The sequence below is a fragment of the Chenopodium album genome, chromosome 7, assembly GCF_948465745.1.
Source record: "Chenopodium album chromosome 7, dcCheAlbu1.1, whole genome shotgun sequence".
In the NCBI taxonomy this organism is placed as follows: Eukaryota; Viridiplantae; Streptophyta; class Magnoliopsida; order Caryophyllales; family Amaranthaceae; genus Chenopodium; species Chenopodium album.
In genome coordinates, this window is record NC_137840.1 from 73,625,457 (window position 1) to 73,650,708 (window position 25,252).

The window sequence follows — 25,252 nt, forward strand, 5'->3', positions numbered from 1 at the left end:
CAAGATCCTAGGCATGATACTAACAAGATTAATAACAAACCCTAGCATGTCACTAAGCAATAAAAATCAAAGTTTTAACCCTAACATGATACTAACATGAATAAATATTAGGAAGAACATAGAAGGCATCATACTTTCAATCATACTTGATATTAAAATCACCCTAGACATGATACTAGGAATATCATAATAAAAAGCTAAGCATGATATCTACATCATAACATCAATAAAAACCATTAAAGCACTTACTTGGATGCCTCGTACCTCTTTCTAATAACAAAATACACGCGTTAGTAACTTCAAGGAAAATAATAAACAACAATTAAATTAAATAATTGAAAGAGAGATTTGGGACTTAAACCTTTCACGTCTAGGGCGAAGGCAACTTCGAATATGGCTAGGTGTTTCTAGATCTAGTAAATGCGGAATTTTTATATTTGAGAGAAGCTAGTTTAGAAAAGAGAGAGAGAGAAAAAAATCAAGGAAAACTTGATGAGAGTTGGTGAGAATGAGAGAGAATGAGAATTGATGATTGTAGATGAGAATTGGTTAATATTGGTGAATGAAAACGGAGTTTTTATGACGTTATTTATAAAGAAAATCAGCCAAAAAGATAAAATATCAAAATAGAGTTCTGGCGCAGATAAAATTGGATCAGCGCCAACGCTGGCTATTGGCGCCAGACGCCAACATTAGCGCCAGGCGCCAATGCTAGCGCCAGGCGCTACAGCTGGCGTTTGGCGCCGATCTGGAGATTCACGCGTTTTCTTAAAATCAGATAAAAATTGCCGTACAGGAGGATAAAATCGTATTTTTCCTTAAAAATGCTCTTTGATTTTAATTAAAACTCTGAAAAGTCAACAAAAGTCAATTTATCAATGCTAATTGAATTAGGAATGAAAAGAACCTTCTAGAAGAATCTAGAAGACTAAAACCATTCCTAACTGCATTAGGAATGATAAATCTATATTAGGCCCTCCTCTAGATCATTGGGCCGCATATAAGGCTCAAACCGGCCCAGTTCAGTAATTTGGCCATAACTTCCTCAATATTAATCGGAATTGAGCTTATAATATATCGTTGGAAATATCTTTTCAAGCCCCATCCAACTACACTACTATTGGACCCATATCATGGACCAACCAAACTGGATTGGCTGTTTTCTTAAAATAAGTTTTAAAAAACAGAGAGAAGAGAAAAGAAATTAAAACTATCCGCAACACTAAACTTTCCACACTTTCACTTCATTCGATTATGATTCGACGTGAAATGTACTCATCACTGGGTTTGGTTTTGGGGAGACACAAATGGGTGTCTACAATGACCCCGAAATGTATCCCCTAAAAATTCAAAGGTTTTCGACATCGGGCCCCGAAACATAAAAAAAATCTCAAAAAGCGTGGATCCTTTAATATTGGAATTTTTTGACTTTTTTACCTGTAACTAAAAATTGCCGAAATGTTTACCATGGTCCCTAATACCCTCTGAGAGTCCAATTAGGTAGTTGGAACCATCTAATTTTCCTTAAACGCCAACTTACCGGTTTACAAATTGCACCGATTTCATTTACTCAAGCCCACCACGAACATGTATGACAAAATATAATGATCATTTATGGTTCCAAACGGCATTATATGACCCCGAGATGTATCTCCTAAAATCTCATTTCATTTCGACACCAGCCCTGAAACCTTCGAAATTTCTCAAAAAGAATGGATATTAGCCTTCAATTTTTGAATTTTTTTTACTTTTTTTCGCTTGGAAATACAAATTTACCTCTAAACGACAAATTTACCGGTTTACAACTTGCACCGATTTAATTAAGTCAAGCCTACCACGAACAATTATGACAACAAATAATGATCATAAATTGTTCCAAAAAACATTTTATGACCCCGATATATATTCCCTAAAATCTCAAGTCTTTTCGACACCGGGTCCCGAAACCTCCAAAGTTTATCAAAAAACGTGGATATAGCCTTCAAATTTTGAATTTTTTTAACTTTTTTTGCCCGAAAATAATAATTTCCGAAATATTTATCATGGTCCCTAATACCCTTTAGGGGTCCAATTGGTTGGGTGGAACCATCCAATTTGCCTTTAAACGACCAATGTATCGGTTTACAACTTGCACCGATTTCATTAACTCAAGCCTACAACGGACATTTATGACAACAAATAATGATCACATATGGTTCCAAACAACATTATATGTCCCCGAGATGTATTCCCTAGAATTTTAAGACTTTAAGAACCAGGCCTGGAAGGCTCCAAATTTTCTCAAAAAGCGTGGATATTAGCCTTTAATTTTTGAATTTTTTGACTTTTTTCGCCCGTAAATAAAAATTGCCGAAATGTTTACCATGGTCCTTAATACCATCCTGGAGTTTAATTGGGTAGGTGTATCCATCCAATTTGCCTTTAAACGGCCAATTTACCAGTTTACAACTTGCACCGATTTCATTAAATCAAGCCTACCACGAACATTTATGACAACATATAATGATCATAAATGATTCCAAACGACATTATATGACCCCGAGATGTATCTCCTAAAATTTCAAGGCTTTTCGACACTGGGACCGCGAAACCTCCAAAATTTCTCAAAAAGCATGGATATTAGCCTTTAATTTTGGATTTTTTTGACTTTTTTTTTGCTCGAAAATAAAAATTACCGAAATGTTTACCATAATCCCTAATACCCTCCGGGAGTCTAATTGGGTGGGTGTATCCATCTAATTTGCCATTAAACGGCCAATTTACCGATTTATTTACAATTTGCACCAATTTCATTAACTCAAGCCTAGCACTAAAATCTATGACAACATATAATGATCATATATGGTTCCAAACGACATTATATGACCCCCAGATGTATTCCCTAAATTCTCATGACTTTGCGACATCGGGCCCCGTAACCTCAAAAATTTCTCAAAAAGCGTGGACATTTATCTTCATTTTAGAAATTTTTTTGACTTTTTTTGCCAGAAAATAAAAATATCCGAACTGTTTACAATGGTCTCTAAAACCCTCCGGCGGTCCAATTGGGTGGGTGAAATTTAAACCATCTAATTTTCCTTTTAACGGTCAATTTACCGGTTTACAACTTTCACTGATTCCATTAACTCAAACCTACCACGAACATATATGACAACAATAAGTGATCATATAGGTTCCAAACGACATTATATGACCCCGAGATGTATTCTCTAGAATCTCAAGGCTATACCGGGCTCCGAAACCTACAAAATTTCTCAAAAAGCGTGGATATTAGCCTTTAATATTAGAATTTTTAGACTTTTTTTGCCTGGAAATAATAATTGTCGAAATTTTTACCATGGTCCTAATACACTTCGTGAGTCCAATTGGATGGGTGGAACCATCCAATTTGCCTTTAAAACTACCTATTTACCGGTTTATAACTTACACTGATTTCATTAACTCAAGCCTACCACGAACATTTATGACAACAAATATTGATCATATATGGTTTCAAAAGGCATTAAATGAACCCGAAATGTATCCGCTAGATTTTCAAGACTATTCAACACCGAGCCCCAAATCTTCCAAATTTTCTCAAAAAGCGTGGATATTAGCCTTCAATTTTGAAATTTTTGACTTTTTTTTTGCCTAGAAATAAAAATTGTCGAAATGTTTACCATGGTTCCTAATACCGTTCGGGAGTCCCATTGGGTCGGTGAAACCATCCAATTTGTCTTTAAACGATCAATTTACCGGTTTACAACTTGCACCGATTTCATTAACTCAAGTCAACCACGGACATTTATGACAACAAATAATGATCATATATGGTTCCAAACGGCATTATATGACCTCGAGATGTATCACATATAATTTCATGACTTTTAGACACAGGGCCTCGAAACCTCCAAAATTTCTCAAAAAACGTGGATATTAAGCCTTCAATTTTGGAATTTTTTGACTTTTTTTCGCCCGAAAATAATAATTGCCAAAATGTTTACCATGGTCCCTAATACCTTCCGGGAGTCCAATTGGGTGGGTGGAACCATCCAATTTGCTTTTAAAACGACCTATTTACCGGTTTATAACTTGCACTGATTTCATTAACTCAATCCTACCCCGAACATTTATGACAACAAATAATGATCATATATGGTTCCAAACGACATTAAATGACCCCGAGATGTATCCCCTAGAATTTCAAGACTATTAGACACTAGGCCTCGAATCCTCCAATATTTCTCAAAAAGCGTGGATATTAGTCTTCAATTTTTTAATTTTTTGGGCTTTTTTCCCCCGTAACTAAAAATAGCCAAAATGTTTACCATGGTCCCTAATACCATCCGGAGTCCAATTGGGTGGGTGCTTCCATCCAATTTGCCTTTAAACAGCGTGGAAATTATCTTTATGGTCTCTAATACTCTCCGGGAGTCCAATTAGTTTGGTAGAACCATCCGATTTCTCAAAATCGTGGATATTTTGTCTTTAATTTTGAATTTTTTTTACTTTTCTTTCGCCCAGAATTAAAAATTGTCGAAATGTTTTTCATGGTCCCTAATACCCTCCGGGAGTCCAATTGGGTTGGTGGAACCATCTAATTTGCTTTTAAACGACCAATTTAATTACCGGTTTACAACTTGCACGGATTTCATTAACTCAAGCCTACTATGAATATTTATGACAACGTATAATGATCATATATGATTCCAAACGACTTTATATGACCCCGACATGTATCCCCTAAAATATTCATACTTTTCTACATCGGGCCCCGAAACCTTCAATTTTTCTCAAAAAACGTGGATATTAGTCTTCAATTTTGAAATTTTTTGATTTTTTTTTTCGCCCGGTAATAAAAATTGCCAAATGTTTACCATGGTCCATAATACCCTCTGGGAGTCCAATTGAGTGGGTGGAACCATTCAATTTGCCTTTAAACAACCAAATTACCGGTTTACAACTTGCACCAATTTCATTAATTTAAGCCTACTACGAACAATTATAACAACAAATAATGATCATATATGGTTCCAAACGGAATTATATGACCCCGAGATTTATCCCATAGAATTTCAAGATTTTTCGACACCGGACCCTGAAACGTCCAAAATTTCTCAAAAAGCGTGGATATTAGCCTTCAATTTTGGAATTTTTTTGACTTTTATTGGCCCGGAAATAATTTTTTTTGAAATGTTTACCATGGTCCCTAATACCCTCCAGAAATCCAATTGGGTGTGTGGAACCATTCAATTTGCTTTTAAACGGCCATTTTACCGGTTTACAATTTGCATCGATTTACCGATTTACAACGGCCAATTTAATAAACTTGCACCGAACCCGACTTGAACCGAAATTGACCAAAACCCGTTTTAACCTGAATTGTTACGAACCTGACCTTAATTCAACCCATATTGTTCCTGACCCGATTTCAAATCACCTTAAATGCAATTTAGACCGTCTTATTATTGTTGATCAAATCATTTTGTCTAGGGAGACCATGTCAGTCCAGGCTAGCAAAAAAAAGGAGCATCATCCTCAAATTTTATAGTTAAATATAGTATATATTTGTTGTATGGTCAAAGGAGATAATTTTCTTCCGAAATTATAGACTATAGTTCCCTAGTAATGTCTCGAACTTCCCACTTGAATAGCTAATAAACTTGTGCTTCACTACATATGAATCTACAAAAATAAAAAAATACAACAACAAAATAAAAGTTAGTAATTTTGTCAAGAACTATAAAACAACCTAAAATTACACATTAAAACATACTACCAAATTCAACTAGTTAATTAACAAGTTTACTAATAATCTCTACTTTATTCAAAATTTCCTAATAAAACCTAACAATCAATTTCACACCACTCCAACATATCAAATTATACTCCATAATCCATATATTTCCTAAAAGCATTAGGAAAATCATTATGTAACGTAATCTAAAACGGATTACTCCTCAATCTAACTCCAAAATAATTCAATAATTCATACTATACTTAACCAAAAATTAAGCAACAACAACAAATTGTTAATAATAATAATACAATGAAAGAAATAAAATAAATTATTCAAAATATATTTTCCATTATACTGTTAATTCATGAACAATTAATCAATTTCTTGCATTCTAAAGATACACACAATTAAACAATTTCTTGATTTCTAAAGTGCATTCTCTAAAATTTTAACCCTACCAACAACAAAAAAAAACCCAAAAAATTCAGAAAAATTAACCAAAAAATCTCTTTTTCCTCTCATTTACACTGTTTTTCTTCTTATGGTTTCACCTCTAATTGCAGTTTCTTTTTTTCAATAATCTGGCGTAATTCTGATTTAGTATAAGCACTTACTTCCAAATTTCAAGTTTATGATTCACTAATATCAAGTAATTGCAGTTTTTTTTTCAATTAACCTAATTCATGAACAATTCTGAAAAAATTACCCTAACAACAACAAAAATAAAACACAGAAATTCAGAAAAAATTACCGTCTATTAATCAGCAATTTCGAACGGTGGCTGTGGGATGGTGGTGCGGTGGCTGTGGCGTCAGTGGTGGAGTGTGTGGTTGCTGCTTGCTGCTGCTTTTTTTTCAATTTCGAACGCTGCTTGCTGCTTCGCTCACTGGTGGAGGAGGTTCGGAGGGAGTGAGGAGGTGGTGGAAGGTGGTGCGGCGTCGCTGGTGGAGTGTGTGGTGGAGGAGGTTTGGATGGTGGTGCGGCGTCACTGGTCGTGGCTCGTACTAGAGTTTTGGTGGAAATAAAACAGTGGAGAGAAGAAGAAGCTTGGGCCGCGCGTTTTATATATTCAAATATTGCCACCGGTTCAAAACCGGTGGCCTTAAGCATTATTGCCACGGGTTCGGTTTGAACCGGTGGCAATAATAAATGCCTAATTCGCGGCCATTTTTTAAACCACCGTTTTTAAAAAACCGGTGGCCTTTAAGCGGTGGCATTTTCAATTTTTCTACTAGTGATATATTATAGTCAAATTAAAGGAAATAATTAGCTTTATAAAATGATAATTATCTATATTATAGTTAGTTGAATGAACCCGAATATGACCTGACTTGGAAATGACCCGACCTAATTGTAACCTGCAAATTATTGACTTGAACATAACCCGACTTGAATCCAAGAATGACCTGACTTGAAAATGACTCAATCTGATTATAACCTGCAAATTATTGACTTGAACCGAACCCGACTTGAACCCGAGAATGACCCGACCTGATTATAATCCGCAAATTATTGACTTGAACCGAACCCGACTCAAACTCGAGAATGACCCGATCTGATTCTAACCCGCAAATTATTGACTTGAACAGAACCCGACTCGAACCCAAGAATTACCCTAACCCGTGAAAGCCCGAATTAAAACCGACCTATTTTTCACCCAATCCGAATGTAACCTGACTGGTTATTAACCCGACCTAAACCCGACCCAAACCCGATAAGAAGTAAAGAAGTATGATCCGACGTGACCCGACTCAAGTATAACATGACCCGCATAGGTTATGGAATTAATTTGAATTGACCTGACCCGAGTTGACCCAATCCTCTCTTACCCGACCCAAACCCAACCCGTTTACAGAATTGACAGCTCTATTTAGGACTCTTGTTTTGAGAGGATTTGAGTGTGTAAGAAAAAATGAGGATATAGTAAGTAGATATAAGAAAATGGAGAATATAGTACGGGGCTGTTTGGTGCGCAGTCAACAAGGGGATAGAAAAGAGAGGGCAGTTTTGCTCTTCCCTGTCTCATTGGAGCATTGACTATAGGAGATAGAAGAGAGGGTAGTGTTAAATTGAGGCAGTGCTGCTGCAAGGGGTGGTGCTAGTTTGGTTGTGGAGGACTGGAGGTGGAGATGTGGTTGAAAAGGAGAGATGTGGTGGCGGTTTTGTTGGGGGAAATAAAGAAGTTAATGCCCTAGAAGTAATCACTAACATCAAGAGAACTTTGAATTGTATGGGTTGCCTAAAGGCTAGAGAGTGGAGACTCATTAGTTATGAGAGGGAAAAACTTACAAAATAATCACTTTTCTATATAAATGTAGTTTATCTATGACTTTGTCAATAAATGTTTAACATTGTAAGTATTACACAAAGATATTGTTTTTTCCCCTTAAAAGGTGATATTTGACACGCAATAGTAACTTAAGTGGAATTAAAAAATAATCTCAATAGATACAAGATAAAATGATACATGTGCCTTATGGTAACATATCAAAAAAAAAAAAAAATGATACATAAGAAGTCTAATGCAAAGAAATTTTTATTGATTTAGGATACGTTTTACAATTATTTTTAGATTTTTAGGTCAGCTATTAGCATATACTGCACGGTAACCCCTAAAAGTCTGTAAACACCCAAAAAAAAAAGAAATTTATTGCCCCTATATCATCTATCTTTGCTTATGCAGTTGCAAGTTCAGATCAATATGGCTATCCTTCAAAAAAAATTTTAAAAAAATTACAACAAAAAACCCTAGAGCCACTAAACTTAAGGTTCAATCTAAGTGATGAATGAGCTTATGAGCAAGTTTTATCCAATCTAGCAGAACGGTAGAATGACATGTACTATGTAGTGGTATATGTTATAGAATTATATATAGTCTATAGTTAGTGTCATTATTATAACTCTCTTACGTGCATAGAAGAGTGATCTTTCCCACTTCAACTACATAATTTTTATGTTTTCCATTTTCAAAGTCACCTCTCAACACTTTCGTCAATGACTTACTCTAATCTTCACCAACTCTTCAAATCAGTTATTCTATTAAAAAGCCAATTAGCAAAATGTATACCATATTAGTAAGACTAATACTTTTATTGTTTTATCGAAAGATTATCATTTACTTCTTTTTATACCAATTTGGCAAGAGGGTATTTTTTTAAAAAAATACCGACTAATTGGTCAAACTATTCATGATACTCGTACTATAAAACTAACATAAACATATCAAAGCACCAAATATCTAGCTTTTTCATAACAATGGATACCCAAATTGGTAATTTCATATACATTACGCTAACAATCGTAGTAATCCTAGCTTTTCTGGGCATCAAATTGTTGGCAAACAAACTGTTTCATAAGAACGGAGTGAAAAAATACCACCCTATTGGTGGAACCATGTTTCATCACCTCCGTAACTTCAAGAAGCTTCATCACTGCATGACTGATCTCGCTGCCAAGTACAAGACTTACAGAATACTAACACCGTTTCGAAACGAGGTTTACACTTCGGATCCTGCTAATGTCGAGTATATCCTCAAGACCAACTTTGATAACTATGGCAAGGTACGTAAAATCTATCACTATTAATCTTTTCCTTACTACTACCTCCGTTACATATTATTTATAATAATTTGACATGAAGTAGAAAGGAAAAATGTCTAATCGTTGTAAATACTATGAAACGGAGGTAGTATTTGGTATTGATTCGTTGGTATAATTGTACTATTAGCTTTGCGTTGTCAACTTGTTATTTTTATGACGAGTGTATCATCATACTCTTGAAAAGTTTAGTCATTGTTTATAGCTAGAGCTAGGTGTACCCAAAGGGTGCACATTTTTTGGGTAGGAACGACGTACGAAGAAATTTGACGTGTACGTAGTAAATAATCAAACTAATAAGCAATGTGTGACATATCGATCAAATTGGTGACTCCGATCCGAGCCATTGTTTTAATTTTATATGGCTGTGACTGGGTCTTTGGTGACATACTCCGTAAGTCCATACAAATATCGGACCAAGTTGGTGGTCCTTTTTTTTTTTTGGAAGAGTTGGACTTTGTCTTATTTTTTATTTTTATAAAGGTGAGTCTTCCATAGCTTCATTTCGAAAGAGCAAGGTAAAAGTGATGAGAGTATAAAACATATTCCTGGCCTCAACCATCAGCTTAAGTTTTTGGTTGAGTTGATCCTCTAACATAGTATCAGAGCTGATGGTTTGTACTCTATCATGAATATATTTTATACTCTATCAAAAAGTTTAAAAATAAGTAATAAGAAGTACTACAAAGTAAAATAATATGGATCACGTATCTCAAAAGAGAAAGTAAATAATCATCATCTAAATTGTACAGTTGGTTTGTGTTAAATTAGATTTTGGTGAGGGTCTTTGCCTCTTAAAGACATGTAGAAGTCTTCTAAACTAGTAAACTGTATACTGCAGGATTTTACTATCATATTTATGGTTTCTACAATGTAAAAGCTAACATATCCTTGTTAAAAATTGCAGGGGTATTATAACTATGACAATCTTAATGATCTCTTAGGCGATGGGATCTTTACAGTAGATGGTGAAAAATGGCGTAACCAAAGGAAAGTATCAAGCCACGAGTTCTCTACAAGAATGTTGAGGGATTACAGTAGCAAGATCTTCAGAACAAATGCTGTAAAACTAGCAGATATAATTGCCTATGCTGCTAATTCAGACCAAATTATGGATATTCAGGTAAGATGGTGTCATGTTGTATTGGACAAAAATGTTTTTTCTGATAAAATGAGCTAACTTGAAATGACTTTGTGTAAATAGGACTTGTTTATGAAGTCGACCTTAGACTCCATTTTCAAAGTTGCATTAGGAGTTGATCTAGACATTATGTGTGGCTCAAATGAAGAAGGGAAGAAATTTGGCCAGGCTTTTGATGATGCTAGTGCTTCAACCATGTTACGATATGTAGACATCTTTTGGCCGATCAAGAAATTTCTCAACATTGGTGCAGAGGCTAAGCTTAATAGAAGTGTCAAAATTGTTGATGAATTTGTTTACAAATTAATCAGTAACAAAGTAGAGCTAATGAAAAGTTCGCAATGCAATGACTCAGTAAGCGGATTATATAACTTAGAAGTCTGTAATCATATTGGTTTACTGAGGGATTATTTATGCAATTTTTCTGTTTGAATTTGTCCGCGACACAGGAAATGCAGATGAAAAAGGATGATATATTGTCCAGGTTCCTGGAGCAGAGCGATACTGATTTAAAGTATCTGAGAGATATAATCTTGAGCTTTGTGATTGCGGGCAAAGACACAACAGCAGTTACACTTTCATGGTTTGTTTACATGCTTTGTAAACACCAGAATATACAGGAAAAGGTTGCTGAAGAAGTAAGGAAAGTCACAAAAATGCAAGGAGTTGGAAAATTTTCAGAATTTGCTGCTAGTTTGACTGAAGAATCACTTGAAAGAATGCAGTATCTTCATGCTGCATTGACAGAAACTCTCAGACTCTATCCAGCAGTTCCAATGGTAAGTCTAGCTAGTCGCAGTCAGAAAATTTCATCGCTCTCATAGTCTCATTTGTGTTACAAGTTACTTGCTGAAGTTTCTGAAAAAGAAATGAAATAATTTGTTTAGTTTTTATGTAACAACAGGATCCGAAGATGTGTTTTTCCAATGACACACTTCCTGATGGTTATAGTGTGAATAAAGGCGACACAGTGGCTTACCAGCCTTATGCAATGGGAAGGATGAGTTACATTTGGGGTGATGATGCAGAGGATTTCCGCCCTGAAAGATGGCTTAGTAAAGACGGTATCTTCCAGCCAGAGAATCCGTTCAAGTTCACAGCCTTTCAGGTTGGATTTGATGATTACATGCTAATAATAAGCCTTTTTGAGTCCCTAAGATAAATATAATGTCCTCAATATTGAGATTTTTAGTCTTACAAGTTTTGGCTGATATCAACAGGCAGGTCCGCGAATTTGCCTAGGGAAGGAATTTGCTTACAGGCAGATGAAGATCATTGCTGCTGTTCTGCTGAGCAGTTTCATCTTCAAACTTGGTGATGAAAAAAGTACAGTGACTTATAGGACAATGATCAACCTTCATGTTGATGGTGGTCTACACATTCGTGCTCTTTATCGATAATAGGTAACTTGGAGATAAAGGTGTATCTCCCTCATAAAACAAAACAGAAGAGTAACATGTTTAAAATCTAATGTTAAAGTTTAGCTGATGTGAAAGTTCATGTAATTTTAGAATAAAGATGTATTGAGTATATATCTCCTAAATAAAAACCCTTCTTTTCAAGGTTTATTATATGTTTCATTTTATATCATGGAGCTCAAAAGTGGTGTTGATATCTCATAAACCAATAATTGTCATAAAATATACCATAGTAGATTATAGTTTTTGACTTTTTTTTTTTTTTGAACAAGTTTTCTTTTGACTTTACACTGTCTTTAATATGCGTATTTTGCCATTAATATATCTCAGAAAGCCTATGTAATTATGTAAGATATTGTTGAGTCTATTTTGATGTATATTTTCTTAATATAAACCTTTTTTTTTTTGAAACAACCAAAACTAGGCTTATATTAATGCAAGTTTATCCATGAGTACATACGGAGTCACTTCCGGGGGACAAGAATTATCCCACATTTGTTCAATTCCGAGTGGAATTAGCCTAGCTAGGTGATGAGCAACAAAGTTGCCGTCCCTTCTAACATGAGACCATCTAACAATATTTAAAGAACAATATAAAGAAAAAATTCCTCCAAGGACAGTATCTAGCTCAGACAGAAAAAGAGCTCCACGGTCTAATTTGTTGGTGATGGTCAGGCAATCAGTTTCCAGTATCACATTCCCGAATCCATATCTCTTCCCCAATCTGGCAGCAAGCTCAATAGCCTTTGCCTCAGCCACTTCAACACTCTAGTTGGCACGGACTCTTCTGGTTGCGGTAAAGATAACATCCCCATTATGGTCTCGAGCTATTACCCCTAGCCCAAACCATCCTTCCCCCGAAATTGCAGCATCAGCATTTAATTTGATGAAATCTGTAGGTGGGGGTTGCCATGTTTTGGGGCTATTCATCACCTATTAGAGCTTTTATAACTATATAATAAAACTATAAAAGATATTGAAGATCAAACATATGCATCGATAAGCGTGTCTGGGCCGGTTAAAATAATGAAAGTAAATTGGAACGGAGAGAGTATTAATGTTAAAATTTTAAAACTTGACTATAAAAAATCAAAATAAGATTATCAAATTAAAATGAAAGGAATGTTACATGCTACGTATGTGTCAAAAAAAAAAAAAACAGGAATGTTACATAATCTCATTATTGATCAAAATGAAGCATTTACTCCGTCTTACAAATGAAAACAGTAGTACTGTAGTAGTCCGTATTACTCCCGGCCCCTCAACAAAGTCAACACTCACCAACACAATACAATCCGTGTTAAACAACTCTTTAAGTATTGCGGTGCACAAAGCAGCTAAAATCTCTCCCCTCAAAAAAAAAAAAAAAAAAAAAATTCAAAACAATGGAAACCCAGATCGAAAATTTCACATACATAATCACTCCAACAATCGTAATAATCCTGGTTTTTCTGGGAATCAAGAAGCGGTTACATAAAAATGGAGAGAGAAAATACCACCCAATTGGTGGGACCATGATTCATCACCTCATTAACTTCAAGAAGCTTCATCATTACATGACTCATCTTGCTTCCAAATATAAGACTTACAGAATTATTACGCCGTTTCGAAACGAGATTTACACTTCTGATCCTGCTAATGTTGAGTATATTCTTAAGACCAACTTTGATAACTATGGCAAGGTATTTATCACTATTACCATTTTCTTATTTGGGATAATTTTGATTTAGCAAGTTTTTTGTTTTTTTTTTTTTTTTTTGATGCTTTTTACTTAGTAAGTTTTTTTTTTTTTCTTTTGGGGCGATTTTAATTTGGAGTTTTAAGAAAATTTAGTACGGAATACTGTTTTTGCTCTGTTTGCTTTGTCTAGTGGAAAAAATTCATCTGGTTGTGGGATCAAACCAACTAGAGGTACTTTGGAGTGGGAATTTCTTACCCTTTCGGCCTTGCCCGACTCCCAAAGAGGGTACTCCTAGCCCGCTAATTCGGACCGAATTGATTCATGAGAGGTTCCGGCTTGATAAGGGCATGCTAGTTATTACTCTTTTCTCATTTATAATTATTCCGTATAGATTACTCGGTCTTTACCATTTGCCAATAATTGGAGAGTGTCCATCTTGTATATATGCTTTCGCAGTTTATACTTGATATTGTGGTTGAAAAACTCTTAATTTGTGGATGTGTGGTGTCACAAGTGTGTACGTATATAAGAGGCTGAATGTCTATTAAATATTCGGGTGTATTTTATAACAATGTTTGAGAGGAGTAATAAAATTGGTGGCCTTTGGTAATTACTTTAGTTTAATGTATGATGTAACTATGTAAGTTGATGATGGTGCCTACCAAAAAAAAAAAAAACTTTTAGGGTATGTTCTCATTTAGTTACAAAAAATGAAGGTAAGGGGTCTCAGACTCTCAGCCCTCAGGGACTTGTGAAAGTCATCTAAACCAGTAGCCAGGCTATATTGCAGGATTTCACTATTGTGTAACATTCTTGTAACAAATTACAGGGGGATTACAACTATGGACATCTTAGTGATCTACTGGGTGATGGGATATTTTCGGTGGATGGGGAAAAATGGCGCAACCAAAGGAAAGTATCTAGCCATGAGTTCTCTACAAGGGTGTTGAGGGATTACAGCAGCAAGATCTTTCGGACAAATGCTGTTAAACTAGCAAATATAATCGCCGGTGCTGCAAGTGCTGACCAAATTATGGACATCCAAGTAAGATGGTGTCATGATGTATTAGTCAAGTGTTTTTTCTGATAAGATGAGCTGCTTTTGAAGTATTTAACTAAACAAAGCTTTGTGTAGGACTTGTTTATGAAGTCAACATTAGATTCAATTTTCAAAGTTGCATTTGGAGTTGAGCTGGACAGTATGTGCGGCTCAAGTGAAGAAGGGAGGCAGTTCAGCCAGGCTTTTGATGATGCTAGCGCTTTATCCCTGTACCGGTATGTAGACTTCCTCTGGCCAATCAAGAAATTTCTCAACATTGGTGCTGAGGCTAGACTAAAGAAAAACATCAAAATCGTAGATGATTTTGTTTACAAATTAATCAGTAACAAAGTGGAGCTAATGAAAAGTCCGCAAAGCAATTTCTCAGTAAGCGAATTATAACTACTTAAACCTTCTTTTAGTCATACCAGTTTAAGGGATTTATCATTTATGTGTCCTTTTTTATGTGAATTGTCTGTGACACAGGAAATTCAGATTAAGAAGGATGATATCTTGTCCAGATTCTTGGAGCTGAAAAACACTGATTCTAAGTATCTGAGAGACATAATTTTGAACTTTGTGATTGCGGGCAAAGACACCACAGCATCTACACTGTCATGGTTTATTTACATGCTTTGTAAACACCAGAATATACAGGAAAAGGTTGCTGAAGAAATAAGGAAATTTACAAAAATGGAAGGGGGAGGAAATTTTTCAGAATTTGCTGCTAGTTTGACTGAAGAATCACTTGAAAGAATGCAGTATCTTCATGCTGCATTGACAGAGACTCTCAGACTCTATCCAGCAGTTCCTGTGGTAATTTTAGTCTCATTCAGAAAATCTTTACCTGTTCTTATAAAAGTCCTACTATCCTTGCTTACGAAAAGAAGAAAAGAAATGGTTTTTATTAGACAACGAAGCCTAAACAAACATAATTCTTTGCAAGCTTATATTGTTTGTTCTTCTGTTCTCCTTTTTTATGGTTTCCTTTCCTGTTGTAGACGTCATGAAATAGAAGTGAGTACTAAGAATGCTTAATATATTGATATAACCTCAGGATTCGAAGATGTGTTTTTCCGATGATACACTCCCTGATGGTTATAGTGTGAACAAAAGAGACACAGTGGCTTACCAACCCTATGCTATGGGAAGGATGAGTTTTATTTGGGGTGATGATGCAGAGGATTTCCGGCCAGAAAGATGGCTTAGTGAAGACGGCGTCTTCCAGCCAGAGAGTCCGTTCAAGTTCATAGCCTTTCAGGTTGGATTCGACTATTACACGCTAAGCCTTTTAGAGTCACTAAGATTCTATTAAAGCCTCAGTTGAAATTCTTAGTCTTTACTTGTATTTTTTTTTCGGTATTAACAGGCAGGCCCACGAATTTGCTTGGGTAAAGAATTTGCTTACAGGCAGATGAAGATCTTTTCTGCAGTTCTGTTGAGCAGTTTTATCTTCAAACTCAGTGATGAGAATAGTACAGTGAATTATAGGACAATGATAAACCTACATATCGATGGTGGTTTACACATTCGTGCTCTTCATCGAGAATAAGTGAGATTAAGGTATATAAACTCCCGACCATCCCCCTCTAAAAAAAAAAAAAAAGGTGTACTACATTCAAAATGTAATGTCAAAATTCAACTGTGAATGTTTATGTAATTTCTAAGTAAAGATGGTGTATTGTGTATATGTCTCCCTACTTAACTAAAATCCTTCTTTTTTACATCTCCACCTTATTCCGTAAAGGTAAAAAGTGTTATTTTTGTTTGCAAGAGGAAATGTTTGACTGCATTTTACTCTGTTAAGGATTTCAGAAGCCAATAGTTATCAGGTTATCAGCAGCATTACATAGCACATTAGCAGCAGCTATTATCAATCAGCAAGAGATGTGCTTATAGGAATGAAGGTGAATTTGCAGTATCCATTTGGTTTTGGGCAGCAAATTGGCCTCACGAGGTTTTGTGGGAACCCTAAGAAGTGCCTCGATGCATAACCTTATTGGACCGAAAATGTTATCTTAAGGCTATGTAAATTACACAAAATTTGGCCATTATGGAAGATTTTGAGGCTCGGTATAGAAAACTCTAATTGTAGTTGGGGATGCTTCCCGTGGTAATAAAATGTTGTTTGTAAAATGGACGATTTCAACATTTGTTTTGATTACTGGTTTTAAGTTTATTAAATTGAATAGAATACTCGTTGAAAAGTTTTAGACGCAATTATAATAGTAGACGGTGTAGGCTTAGCTAAATAGCTCATTTTATTTTATATACAAAGTGTTCCATCATTAAGCTCATTTATGTAATTACAAAAACTAACCCGAACTGGATTAATCTAACCCAAAATTAAATAACTACCTTACAAAAATAAAAATAATAATAAAATCAATTCTTTTTGGACTAATGAGTCAACTTCTAACCATTATTTTTTTTACCAAAATGATATATATTAAAAAATAAAAAAATTCACATTAGGCTGGTGCAATTATCCACAAATGGTTTTGTTGTAGAGTTGTAGATTAATTTATAACCGCTCAAAACCCAACATTTTTCTCCTCTGAAGATAATACAGTTGAGCATCCACGCATACATCTACACATATTGTAGTACTAATCTCTAAATTTGTGCAAAGTTATCAAATAAATGAAAATTAGCCTGCTTCAATGAACTGATATAAACGACAAAACATGCCAAAAATAACAGAAGGTGGAGATCAATTATTGAAGACATTCATACTTTATATATACCGTATTTTGTTAAAGCAAAATCCTGTTTATTTTCATACAACTTATCAAAGCATAAAACTTTATGATAATGGAAATTTATAATCCAAATTTCAAGTCAATTACTCTGATATTCACAGCTTTTTCAATCTTGGTTGTTGTCTTTACTAAATTATTTCTTAAGAATAAGTATTTGAAGAAACATGGAAAAAGGAAATACCCCCCAATTGCAGGAACCTTTTTCCATCAGCTTCTAAACTTTGACAGGGCTCATCATTACATGACTGATCTTGCTGCCAAGTATAAAACATACAGATTGTTGGCTCCGTTTCGACATGAAATTTACACTTCTGATCCTGCTAATGTAGAGTATATTCTCAGAACTAACTTTCAGAACTATGGCAAGGTATATATGTATATATATATACATTGCGCGCATTTGTTCTTTAATGAAATTTATACATCGCTCGCATTTGTTCTTTAATGAAATTTACGGTTTTGTTACAATGTTTGAATGTTGCATGAACTTGAGGATGTGATCAATAAGTTTGTGAGATTATAAACTTCTGTAGTTTTTTAATATTTTGAATTTTGGGATTGGTTTTGAACCAGCAACACCAAATATTAGACCTGATTTTTTTGTGGTTAAAATCCTTAGTTTTATGTGTTCTGTAAAAAACATTGGCACTAATGGAAACTTTCAGGGGGATTACAACTATGACAATCTAAGCGATCTGCTAGGTGATGGGATCTTTGCTGTTGATGGAGATAAATGGCGCAACCAAAGGAAAGTCTCAAGCTACGAGTTCACAACAAGGATGTTGAGGGATTTCAGCAGCAAAATCTTCCAGGAAAAAGCAGTGAAACTAGCAAAAGAAATCACTAATGCAGCAAGTTCTAATCCAATCATGGACATCCAAGTAAGATGCCTAATGGATTTATTTGAGCTTTGAAAACTTTCATGTTCTTTGTACAGTTCTGATATTGCGCTCTGCAGGACTTGTTTATGAGATCGACATTAGACTCCATATTCAAGGTTGCATTTGGAGTTGATCTAGACAGTATGTGTGGCTCAAATGAAGAAGGTAAAAAGTTTAGCCGAGCTTTTGATAATGCTAGTGCTATGTGCCTGTACAGATATGTCGACGTCTTCTGGCGCATCAAAAGATATCTCAACATTGGTTCAGAGGCAAATCTCAAGAAAAACATCAGGATTGTTGATGATTTTGTTTACAAGTTGATTAGCAACAAAATTGAGCTACTGCAGAAGTCCCAAGGCAATAACTCAGTAAGTGATTGCTTACTTAAAACTCCCTAACAGGAGAGACCGAGAGATTATGACTAAGAAGCCAAATACCTAATGACTTAATTTCTCAGGCTATTAAGGAAATTATAGCTCTTCTATGAATATCAATTTCTTGAAACCAAGCTTGAGTAGCTTGTGATACGAGCAACTAGGCTCATCATTGATGCACTGTTGAAATGTGACACAGGAGATGCAAATGAAAAAAGATGACCTCTTGTCCAGATTCTTGCAGCTGCACACTACCGATCCAAAATATCTGAGAGACATAATACTGAATTTTGTGATTGCCGGAAAAGACACCACTGCAGCTACTCTTTCGTGGTTTGTTTACATGCTTTGTAAACACACAGAAGTGCAGGAAAAGATTGCGGAAGAAGTAAAGAAGGTTTCAGACACGAAAGAGGGTGAGAACACTGCAGAATTTGCAGCCAGTTTAGATGAAGAATTACTCAACAAAATGCAATATCTACACGCAGCATTGACTGAAACACTCAGACTCTACCCAGCAGTTCCAGTGGTATTTATACTGGACATCAGATAATTGTCACTCATTCACATATAATTATACAGTCCCCTTTTACAGAAAGAAATATGAAAAAGGGCACTTTTCAGATGATAGTATTATACACTCACATGATGGTTAATTTAATTCTGCTACAGGATGGAAAGATATGCTTTGCAGATGATACACTCCCTGATGGTTACAGTGTGAAGAGAAGGACCTTGGTAACTTACCAACCCTATGCAATGGGAAGAATGAAATTTGTTTGGGGCGATGATGCAGAGGATTTTAGACCAGAAAGATGGCTTGACAAGAACGGTGTTTTCCAACCTGAAAGTCCCTTCAAGTTCACAGCCTTCCAGGTCAGATTTTACCATTATTACATGCCTTTTAAAAAAATTCCAATAGCATCTGTGATCTTTAAAAATTCTCAGCACTTTTGCATATCCTGGTTCACAGGCAGGTCCACGGATTTGTCTCGGAAAGGAATTTGCTTACAAGCAAATGAAAATATTTTCTGCTGTGCTATTGAGGAATTTTATCTTCAAACTCGGTGATGAGGAAAGAGCTGTGAATTACAGAACAATGATAACCCTTCATATTGATGGTGGTTTATTTGTTCGGGCTATCCCTCGAGAATAAGGCACCCATAAAAATTTAGAGAATTTCAAACCCCCTCCCCACCCCTCCCCCCCACCCCAAAAAAAAAAAAATAAAAAATAAAAAAATAATCACTCCTCTTCCTCCGAAGATCCGTGATGTAATCCCAATAATTCGATAGTACAAGTAAACCTAATTTCAGCTAAGGGGTTAAGAGGGTGAGTAGTCAAGTTTCAATTCTCAACTAAGGTTTGTCTGTATTAAGTGATTTGAATCCTCCAATGTAATGTACTAATGTGTAATGTGTACTCCAGAATCTTAATCATACTTTCATTGTATTACAAGTAGGTGAATCAAAAGGCTTAACCGCTTAAAAGACAGTGTATTGCTGCACAATAACAAAAACAAAATCTGCATTTCACAAAGTAATTGAAGGCACTTACATGTTCTACCAGAGACTGTAAAAGTTGTCACAATACAAAAAGTAAAACTGGCGCTGATAAGCTTTAAGTAAAAAATGGCCTAACTAGAGCAGAAATCATAACAAATCTGGGGATGTGCTCACAGGAGGAAGGTGAATTCCTGGTCTGTTAGTCCATCCTTTACGTTTTCTATAAGCCTCAATAGCCTGTAATCGTAGCCTCTCATTTGAAGCAGACATAGCTTTTCTAAATGCCTGCAAAAGCATATGGGTCAATAGATGTAGTAACATACACACTGCAATAACAGGTAGATGAGATGCTACTTACAGGAATAGTAGGCAACTTCGGGGGGGCTTCAGCAACCTCTCCAAATTTAACTATATCATGCTTTGGAAGATCAAGAATCTGCTCTGAACTGCCTTTCTTTTGTTTCTTTTTCTTAGCCTTTAAAAACCTGCGTCAAAACATGGCTTAATTTACACAAGCTCATAAGCACCAAAAGAAAAAAGCAAAAAATCAAAGTAAAAGCATCCAAATTGCATCAGTGATCATTCAGCTCTGACCCATTACCCAGGAAGTTGGTCTGCTCAATATGTGAATAAATCTTCATTTCAGCAATATAAAACTTCAAAGTTTTCCCTTTGTTTAATTTATTTTTTTAACTTTTGTTTGTATTTGTGTGTGTGTGTATTGGGGGGGGGGGGGGGGGGGGGGGTCTCGAGGGAGGAATAAATCGACTAAACTTAATCCTATTATGTCCAACACTAGATTGTTTTCTCTGACTCAACCACTCATAATGACAAATACAACAATCCAACTCTGTTTGAGTACAAAAACAAACAAACAGAAACCCAGAAAAAAAAAAAAAAAAACTTACTCTTTCTTCCGCTGCTTTCTTGTTGAAACACCATCCAACTTTTCCATCTCTGCTTCAAATCGTAGGTCATTTGCTTGCTTTCGCTTCCGTTTCTTCTTATTTTTCTCTTCATTTGCATCAGTGCTCACTTTTTCTTGCGGCACAGTTGATTTTTTTACCTTTTCTCCTTTAGTTCCTTTGCTTTTACCGTCCACCTCAGATTTTGAGTGAGGTTTCTGCATTTAAGTTCAATAATTAAACTCCAAACGTCTAAATTTATAATTAAGAGTCATTATACTTGGCACATATAAATGAGTGTACTTAATTAGGCTTAAAGACCTTATTTCTCCTATGAGAACTTTTTTTTTTGAAATTTTTATACAGTTTCATCATCAGCACATTCAGAAAATAGTATTATCTGGGGTGAAATGTAAAGATCCTTTGGATTTGTAAATCAGAAATACAGAATGCATAATTCTATTTGAACATAATGGTAAGCCAAATAGATATAAGAACCTCCACTGATCAACCTAAGCTACCATGTCAGAGATATCATTAGTAATGTCATAAGCTTTCCTTGTTTAAGATTATGTAGAGATTAATATTGAAGTCTTTTTAGTGGACATCTAATCCAGATCTTCCTAAACAATGTATATCGAAGAAGTATGAGGAAATGTCTGATATTTCATTAGTAATGTCAGTGCTTGCTACCAGGATTAAGACCCCAATGCTATCCCACTAACAACATAGCAAGCAGCTACAATCAAGTTCTAGACCCCATTAATTGTAGACGAATACTGAAGTAGCCTCTACAAATACTCAAACTAAATAGTGTAGACTTCCTGGATGCCCCATATCCTTGCCCTTGCCACCCTAAATCATTTAACTATCTCGGTCTAGGAAAGAAAAGTTGAGCAGAAAGGATAGTAAATTTCCAATAATAAGAATTGAAAAACTTCTTAAAATCCAAACTAAGTCCTTGTCTTCCTGTCCAAAACGTTTTAAAATAATCGTAAACTTCAGCCATAGAACAGAATTATAACTAGAAGTCATATTCTCAATTCGTTCATTTACAGCGTACTTTTGAAAACTCGAGCCACTAACTTCCCCTTGTTACAAAGTTCAACAATTACTCACCAAAATTAAACCAAAAACCAATACATGAGCAAATTCAGAGCACTTAATATAAACATCAAAAAATTCAAAACCCTAATCAAGGTATAATTTAGTTTAGTTTTGAAACGGTGTCAAACAAGGAAGCCATACAAGCTTAGGCATCCAAATCTCCATATACAAACAGCAAAACCATAGTTACACAGAATCACTAGTCCTTTATACAAATTATACTCCTATAATGCAAAATCGTTCAATTCTATTAAACCGTAATTTGAAGACAATATCATAAAATCCAAGCTACAAGATTGTCCATAACGCATTAATAAAATATGGGTAACAAACCAAATGCTCAAATTTCTTCAAACAAAAATTACAAAAAGACTTAAAATTACCAATAAAGGGCTCACATTTAGAGCATTATCTACTTTTTTGCTCTTCTTTTGAGTATTCTTCGAATCAATCGCAGACCCTGAAAATATAATAACCCATTAATTCAAAGTATAAGAAAACAAATGGGAAAAAATTAAAGGAAAAAAAAAAAAGTAATATTAATAACAATAATAATCGTAAAATTAAAAAGGAGGGAAGAAAAACCTTGATTAGCAGGGACGGGAGAAGAAGCAAAAGACAAGATTTTGCGGAGTTTGGAAGGCAAAGCGTCGATAGAAGAAGTGTTGGGAGGTGGAGGGAGGCGGTTGTTGCCGCCATGAGCAGCTAGATAGTTTTTCTCTCTCCTCTTCTTTGCTTTCCCTCCCATCTTTACTCTCTCTTTCACTCTAGTTTAGCGTTTCAGCTTCTGCCTTGGTTAATTGCTATGTTAAAAAAAAAAATTCAATACCAAAGCACTCAACTAACCAGGCTTTAGGTATTTTATGACTCTAAATCAACTTTGCTTTTTTGGATCCGGAAAAGAAAGGATCGGAGATTCTTTTCATGGATCCCACGACACTCTGCGAAGTAGGGGCGTTCTAAATGTGGTCCGGACCAGAAAATTTGAACGGACTAGCCTAGACCGGACCACACTAATCGGTCCGATCTTCGGATAGAGAAATTTGTTTTCCCAGTTCGGTCCAAAACCCTATAAAAACCGGTTTTGGCCCTTTTTCTTGCTTAAAATTACACATAAAACTTTTAGTATTGATTAAGATTAACCTTAACTAGCTTGAAAAGAAAAAATTTGGTCGTATGAGATGTTTTGCACTAAACATGCAGAAAAAAGACGTTAAAATATTGTTTTTCCTTTATTTTTTCCGAATTTTCCAAAAATTGTTTAAAATTAAGAAAATTTTTATAAAAATTCCAAAATCGGTCCAAACCGATCCGGTCCAGTTTCTTGACCGAATTTTCGGTCTGATCCAGGTTCGGTTCGGTTTTCAGTTCATAAAATTCAATTTTTCGGTCTTCAGTCCGGTCTTCGACCAATGAATAGGCCGATTGCGAAGTCATTTGAATTTTCATGCATAAAACATTATAACTTGAGGCTACCACGGGACTTTATAAGACCAACAATTTATCATACGAAGTATCTGATTCCAAACAATATTATATTACTACGTGATGCATCCCCCTACAATCTTGAAATTTTTCAATATTAGGTCCTAAAACCTCCAAAATCGTAAATTAATTATAGCCTTCAATTTGAAGCAAATTTGTAACTTTTTGGACCCGAATTGAAAAGAGTTTGAAGTATTGTCTAATGAACCCTACAACATCATGAGATTGCCGAGAGACAAATTGTGTCAGGTGAAATCATCCACTTCATCTTTAAACAATTAGGGGGTGTTTGGTAAGTGGGAATTGAGGGTGGAATTGGGAGTTTTAATCCCAATATAAAAAAATAAGCCTTGTTTGGTTGATGGGAATGGGAATAAAAAAGGGTTTGAGAATGGGATTATTTATGGGTGAATTCCCACCATTTTATTACCTAGGGAGGGTAGGTAATAAAGGGATGGGAATTGGAATAGGGGGAAAATGACATTTTTCCACTAATGAAAAATAGAGTTGTCGGGTTTGGGTTGATAAGAGTGGGTCAAGTCAACTCGGATCGGATCAATTCGGATTAATTCCATAACCTATGCGGGTCGGGTTTGGGTTGGATCATGCTTGAATCGGGTCACGCGGGTCATACTTCTTATCGGGTTTGGGTCGGGTTAATAACAGGTCGGGTTACATTCGGATCGGGTAAACAATAGGTGGTTTAATTCGGGTTAAAACGGGTTAGGGTAATTCTCGGGTTGGGTTGGGTTCACGTCAATATAATTTGCGGGTTATAATCAGGTCGGGTCATTCTCGGGTTTGAGTTGGGTTCGGTTCAAGTCAATAATTTGCGGGTTATAATCAGTTCGGGTCATTTTCAAGTCGGGTCATTCTCGGGTCCAAGTCGGGTTCGGTTCAAGTCAATACTTTGCGGGTTATAATCAATTTGGGTCATTTCCAAGTCGGGTCATTCTCGGATTCAAGTCGGGTTATGTTCAAGTCAATAATTTGCAGGTTACAATCAGGTCGAGTCATTTCCAAGTCAGGTCATATTCGGGTTCAACTAACTATAAATAGATAATTATCATTTTTATCAAGCTAATTATTTCATTTGACTATTATATATATGGCAATATACTAGGGAACTATAGTCTATAATCTAGGAAGATAATTATCTACTTTGACCATACAACAAATATATACTATATTTAACTCTTAAATTTGAGGATGATGCTCCTTTCTTTTGCTGGCCTGAACCGACTTGGTCTCCCTAGACAAAATGCTTTGATCAACAATAATAAGGTGGTCTAAATTGCATTTAACATGATATGAAATCGGGTCGGAACAATATGGGTTAAATTTAGGTCGGGTCAATAACAAGTCGGGTTAGTAACAGAGCGGGTTGAATTTTTCGGTCGGGTAAGTAATAGGTTTAGTAAAATTCGGTTCGGGTCAATAACAAGTCGGGTTGAATTTGAGTCAAGTCAATAACAAGTCGGGTTGATTTCGGATCGGGTTTGTAACAGGTTGGGTTAAATTCAGGTCGAGTTAGGAACGAGTCGGGTTGAATTCAGATCAGGTTAGTAAATAGTCGGGTTAAATTTGGGTTAAAATGGGTTTGGGTCAATTTCAGTTCAAGTCGAGTTCGGTACAAAT

At 35.5% G+C, this 25,252-nt stretch overlaps 4 protein-coding genes across 5 annotated transcripts; 3 read left to right on the forward strand and 1 right to left on the reverse strand.

Annotated features, from left to right (window-relative positions):
- Positions 1–8,974: 8,974 nt before the first annotated feature.
- Positions 8,975–12,062, forward strand: LOC145640658 (cytochrome P450 704C1-like). The gene is made up of 6 exons (XM_081691899.1): positions 8,975–9,280; positions 10,224–10,439; positions 10,521–10,811; positions 10,907–11,236; positions 11,362–11,565; positions 11,678–12,062. Exons 1-6 carry the CDS (start codon positions 8,975–8,977, stop codon positions 11,855–11,857), a joined length of 1,527 nt encoding a protein of 508 aa, XP_081548025.1. The 3' UTR covers positions 11,858–12,062.
- A 1,152-nt stretch (positions 12,063–13,214) lies between these two features.
- On the forward strand, positions 13,215–16,892 carry LOC145639505 (cytochrome P450 704C1-like). 2 transcript variants are annotated; one of them, XM_081690761.1, is made up of 6 exons: positions 13,215–13,557; positions 14,386–14,601; positions 14,692–14,982; positions 15,082–15,411; positions 15,653–15,856; positions 15,965–16,892. In XM_081690761.1, the coding sequence occupies exons 1-6, from the start codon at positions 13,261–13,263 to the stop codon at positions 16,145–16,147; spliced, it is 1,521 nt and encodes a 506-aa protein (XP_081546887.1). In that variant the 5' UTR covers positions 13,215–13,260; the 3' UTR covers positions 16,148–16,892. The 2 variants fall into 2 exon arrangements, with proteins under 2 accessions (XP_081546887.1, XP_081546888.1); XM_081690762.1 differs by having other exon boundaries at positions 15,091–15,411.
- Positions 16,893–17,409: 517 nt separating this feature from the next.
- On the forward strand, positions 17,410–19,768 carry LOC145640659 (cytochrome P450 704C1-like). The gene is made up of 6 exons (XM_081691900.1): positions 17,410–17,724; positions 18,023–18,238; positions 18,316–18,606; positions 18,812–19,141; positions 19,285–19,488; positions 19,586–19,768. The coding sequence occupies exons 1-6, from the start codon at positions 17,410–17,412 to the stop codon at positions 19,766–19,768; spliced, it is 1,539 nt and encodes a 512-aa protein (XP_081548026.1).
- A 354-nt stretch (positions 19,769–20,122) lies between these two features.
- On the reverse strand, positions 20,123–22,938 carry LOC145638504 (uncharacterized). The gene is made up of 5 exons (XM_081689481.1): positions 22,715–22,938; positions 22,528–22,589; positions 21,026–21,240; positions 20,476–20,602; positions 20,123–20,402 (listed from the first exon to the last, which is right to left on the reverse strand). The coding sequence occupies exons 1-5, from the start codon at positions 22,875–22,877 to the stop codon at positions 20,265–20,267; spliced, it is 705 nt and encodes a 234-aa protein (XP_081545607.1). The 5' UTR covers positions 22,878–22,938; the 3' UTR covers positions 20,123–20,264.
- Between the last annotated feature and the right edge of the window lie 2,314 nt (positions 22,939–25,252).

Coding starts and splice junctions, on each gene's coding strand:
- LOC145638504 (XM_081689481.1), bottom strand. CDS start 22,877: ATGGGAGGGAAAGCAAAGAAGAGGAGAGAGAAAAACTATCTAGCTGCT. Junction 22,590..22,714: donor TCCCGTCCCTGCTAATCAAG/GTTTTTCTTCCC, acceptor TTATATTTTCAG/GGTCTGCGATTGATTCGAAG. Junction 20,603..21,025: donor AGAAAGCAGCGGAAGAAAGA/GTAAGTTTTTTT, acceptor GTTTTGACGCAG/GTTTTTAAAGGCTAAGAAAA.
- LOC145639505 (XM_081690761.1), top strand. CDS start 13,261: ATGGAAACCCAGATCGAAAATTTCACATACATAATCACTCCAACAATC. Junction 13,558..14,385: donor ACTTTGATAACTATGGCAAG/GTATTTATCACT, acceptor AACAAATTACAG/GGGGATTACAACTATGGACA. Junction 14,602..14,691: donor ACCAAATTATGGACATCCAA/GTAAGATGGTGT, acceptor AGCTTTGTGTAG/GACTTGTTTATGAAGTCAAC.
- LOC145640658 (XM_081691899.1), top strand. CDS start 8,975: ATGGATACCCAAATTGGTAATTTCATATACATTACGCTAACAATCGTA. Junction 9,281..10,223: donor ACTTTGATAACTATGGCAAG/GTACGTAAAATC, acceptor TAAAAATTGCAG/GGGTATTATAACTATGACAA. Junction 10,440..10,520: donor ACCAAATTATGGATATTCAG/GTAAGATGGTGT, acceptor TTGTGTAAATAG/GACTTGTTTATGAAGTCGAC.
- LOC145640659 (XM_081691900.1), top strand. CDS start 17,410: ATGGAAATTTATAATCCAAATTTCAAGTCAATTACTCTGATATTCACA. Junction 18,239..18,315: donor ATCCAATCATGGACATCCAA/GTAAGATGCCTA, acceptor TGCGCTCTGCAG/GACTTGTTTATGAGATCGAC. Junction 18,607..18,811: donor AGTCCCAAGGCAATAACTCA/GTAAGTGATTGC, acceptor AATGTGACACAG/GAGATGCAAATGAAAAAAGA.